This window comes from Penaeus monodon, chromosome 16, assembly GCF_015228065.2.
Source record: "Penaeus monodon isolate SGIC_2016 chromosome 16, NSTDA_Pmon_1, whole genome shotgun sequence".
Taxonomy (NCBI): Eukaryota; Metazoa; Arthropoda; class Malacostraca; order Decapoda; family Penaeidae; genus Penaeus; species Penaeus monodon.
Window position 1 is genome coordinate 5,352,716 of NC_051401.1, and position 3,772 is coordinate 5,356,487.

At 38.4% G+C, this 3,772-nt stretch overlaps 1 protein-coding gene across 1 annotated transcript in view; it reads left to right on the forward strand.

Moving 5' to 3' along the window:
* Positions 1–1,249, forward strand: part of LOC119582462 (proteasome subunit beta type-5-like) — a 3,582-nt gene extending 2,333 nt beyond the window's left edge. The window contains exons 5-6 of the mRNA XM_037930705.1: positions 560–764; positions 947–1,249. Of these exons, the coding sequence (XP_037786633.1) occupies positions 560–764; positions 947–1,041 (300 nt within the window). The 3' untranslated portion in view covers positions 1,042–1,249. The remainder of the gene's footprint in view (positions 1–559; positions 765–946) is intronic.
* The last annotated feature ends 2,523 nt before the right edge of the window (positions 1,250–3,772 follow it).

Here is a 3,772-nt window from a genome sequence, read left to right on the forward strand (position 1 = left end):
ATATTTAGCATAATTATCCAAGTATACTCCATCCTACCTGTCAACTTTTCCTAGACTCTCAAGTTCTCCAATGCACTAAATCTCTTTTGAGAAGAAAATGGTAAAGTGGCATAAAACAATAAAAGATATTGTATATTATTCAAGGCATATGTATTAAGTGTCAGCTGACAAAAAAAAAAAAAAAAGTAGTAGTAGTACTCCAGAGTCCTCGGAAATTTTGTCAGTTTTTCCCTTTCTAAGACAGGATGCACAAGAATGCACTCGAATACAGATGTACTCTTTATTACAAAATTTAGTGTTGTTTGGATTTATTGTATGAAATAAGAGGATAGCTATCCGATTTTTAATGAATTTTTATAGAGGAGAATAGTTGACCTCTGAGGTAGCTGGAAGCTTTAGGTACCAGTTATAAGAATAAAAAAGTAAGACATGTAAGCCACAAAATAAGGTACTCTTTTTTTTGTGAAAAAGAATATACTTAAAGTAGATATACTTTCTATTTACTTATTGCAAACTTTGATGACCTCCATATAACATGCCCTCTTGCTTTCTGTTTCAGGGTCCTGGCCTCTATTATGTAGACAATGATGGAAATCGCATGCCAGGTAACAGCTTCAGTGTAGGCTCTGGCTCCATTTATGCTTATGGTGTGCTGGATTCAGGGTACCGCTGGGATCTCTCAGATACAGAGGCACAGGAGCTTGGCAGAAGAGCCATCTATCATGCAACTTTCCGTGATGCTTATTCAGGCGGTGTTGTACGAGGTGAGTGTACATGCAGTAAAATGTTTTTCAGATGTATTTAACAGAAGCAATATATATAATGTCTTTTAAACCTACTGCTTATTTTACTGTATGTAGTCACACAATGAAAATCATTCTTTCATGGAAACCCATATTTGATTTAGTGTTCCATTCAGCTGACTCATGCACTCTTTTCTTTTCAGTATATCATATCAAGAAGGATGGTTGGGTGAAGATCAGTGAGCAAGATTGCAAGGCCTTGCACTACAAATATGCCGAGGAGACCAAAACAGCATAAAGATGATGTAAATGTAGCTTAAAACTTTTTTTTTTTTTTTTCAGTGGAATAATTTTAGCACAGGCAATTTATATTTAAAAAATGTGTGCTGACTTTCAGAATTATCATATTTATGGAGTAACAAGTTTACACAAGTGACTTCAGGTTTGTCAAACGAGGCCCAATGTTATATTCCATAATTTCTTTTTTTCAATAAATCTTAAACGTATGTGTGTTTAATTGTTTTCCTACAGTTGTAACAGAAAATAGTGATGATGGATATTTCTTGAGATCTTTACTAACTTACTCCAGTATTTAATCAATAATTTTGAAGTTCAGAATATACCTATTCTTGTTGGGTATGAGTAAGAAACTATAAAAGTTGGTACTGTGTATGTTGTTCAATAATGTAACACAACTGCATATTATGAAAGCTCATTTCCTTCTTAATAACAAGCATGAGCAGTCATTGTGCAACCCAGGATAATTCTCACAGGCTTATTTTGAAAAATACTGAAGGGTCTACAAGCATTTAGAGGCAACAGATAACAAACTGAGCATGCATTGGATCTAATACTCAAGATACACCAGCCGTAGAAATCCCAGAAGGGGCAGCTATTGTAGGGGTCGTAAAAGCTCTAGACAACGATACTTGATAATTTGAATAATTTTCTCAGGAAATGTGAATTCAAACCAACGGACAGAAGTGCAAGATATTTGGAGGAATTAGTCCATATAAGAGAGAGAAAGATAAAGAAAGAAAGAGAGAGACAGATAAAGAAAGAAAGAAAGAGAGATAAGGAAAGAGAGAGAGAGAGAGATAAGGAAAGAGAGAGAGAGATATAAGGAAAGAAAGAGAGAGAGAGAGATAAAGAAAGAAAGAGATAAAGAAAGAAAAGAAAGAGACAGATAAAGGAGAGAGAGAGAGAGAGAGAGAGAGAGAGAGAGAGAGAGAGAGAGAGAGAGAGAGAGAGAGAGAGAGAGAGAGAGAGAGAGAGAGAGAGAGAGAGAAGAAATATGATGTGAGTCCCCAAGTAAAAAGAAGAAAAACTTATTACTGGTGCCATCAACATTCAACTAACAATCTCCAGCATTCGTGTCCCTTCAAATTTGATATAAATGAACTTGCGTCCTATTGTGGACAATGGAAAGAAAATCTAAGTGAGAATTTCTGCCCCCCACCAAAAAACGAACAAACAAAAAAAGTTGCTATATGGCAACAGTCATTTTTTTTCTGTAGTTGTCTATCACACATTCTTAAAAATGCTAATCTAGTCAATTTCCCATGCAATAAGCGACACATGTTAATGAAAAAAAAAAAAACTTTTTGGACCGTGTCTGTTTACTTTCTGGAGCGTCCAAAGAGCAATTAATAATCACAAATATCATTTTACAATTCGTAAATATTACTTTCAATCCCACACATACTATTGTCATGCCCACGTTTTGAAACAACCCGTACCTCTGCTTTCCCCCACCTATCCTCCCTCCACCGACCTCCCAACCTATCAGACATCCTTACAGAATCCCACACTTTCTGCTTTAACAACCTATTCTCTTTCCTCAAACGCATACATATCCTTCATCTAATCTAACTCCTTACCACACCCGACCCTAACCCTTTCACTCACCAATTCCTTTGCCCAGCTTAGACAACTAATCACTAACTCAACCACCCTTCGCTAACATTACCTATAGTGCTACATGACCTTAGATGTCTAGCACATTTATCTTGCTTTTAACCATTAACCATTCGTAAATATTAACTTACGAATGTGAATATATCATGTATATCATGTATGTGTGTGAGTGTGTGTGTGTACATATATGTATATATGTGTATATAAATAATATATATATATATATATATATATATATATATATATATATATATATATATATATATATATATGTATGTATATATATGTACGTATGTATTAATTTACGCATGTATATAGTGAAACAGGCGAAATGAAGAGAGAGAGAAAGACCACGAGCGCAAATTAACCTTGATACAGCGTATGCCTATCATTACGAACAGTTTTGCTTCTGTTCTAATCACATCAATGCCACATTATACGGTGCCGCTCGCTAACGCCGTAATTTACCTTCAGGTCATCAGTTGATACCTATTAATACGTAATTGAGTGCCCCAGACTCGTAGTCGATACCCATTAACCCCTCACCTACCTCTCCCCTCTCCCCTTTCATCCTTTCGCCCATTCGTCCTCCCCCCTCCCCTAACTCTCCCCTTTCACCCTTTCCCCTCCCCTCTTCTCTGACCCTTCCTCTCCCCTTCTCCTCCCCTCTTCTTTGACCCTTCCTCTCGCCTTCCCCTCTTTCATTCTTTCGCTCTCCGCTATCCCTCCCCTTTCACCCTTCCTCTCCCATCTCCCTTTCCCCTTCCCCTTTCACCCTTTCTTTCTCCCCCACCCCTAACACCCCCTTCTCCCCTTTCACCTTTCCTCTCCCCCACCCCTAACCTCCCCTTTTCCCTTCTCCTCTTCTTTCACCCTCTCCCCCATCCCCTTCCCCTCACCCTTCTTCCCTCCCCTACCTCTCCCCTCTCCCCCATCCCCTCCCTCCCTCCCTCCCCATCCCCCACCTTTCAAATCACGTTTGCGCGGTAAACATAATCAAATGCTTTATAAACAGAATGCCTCCTTGACCCGATCCTTTTTAAATTCGTACCCAGGGCAAGACACGCCCACTCGCACGCCCATTGCTGAATATTCCGTGTTGTTGTAAGAGC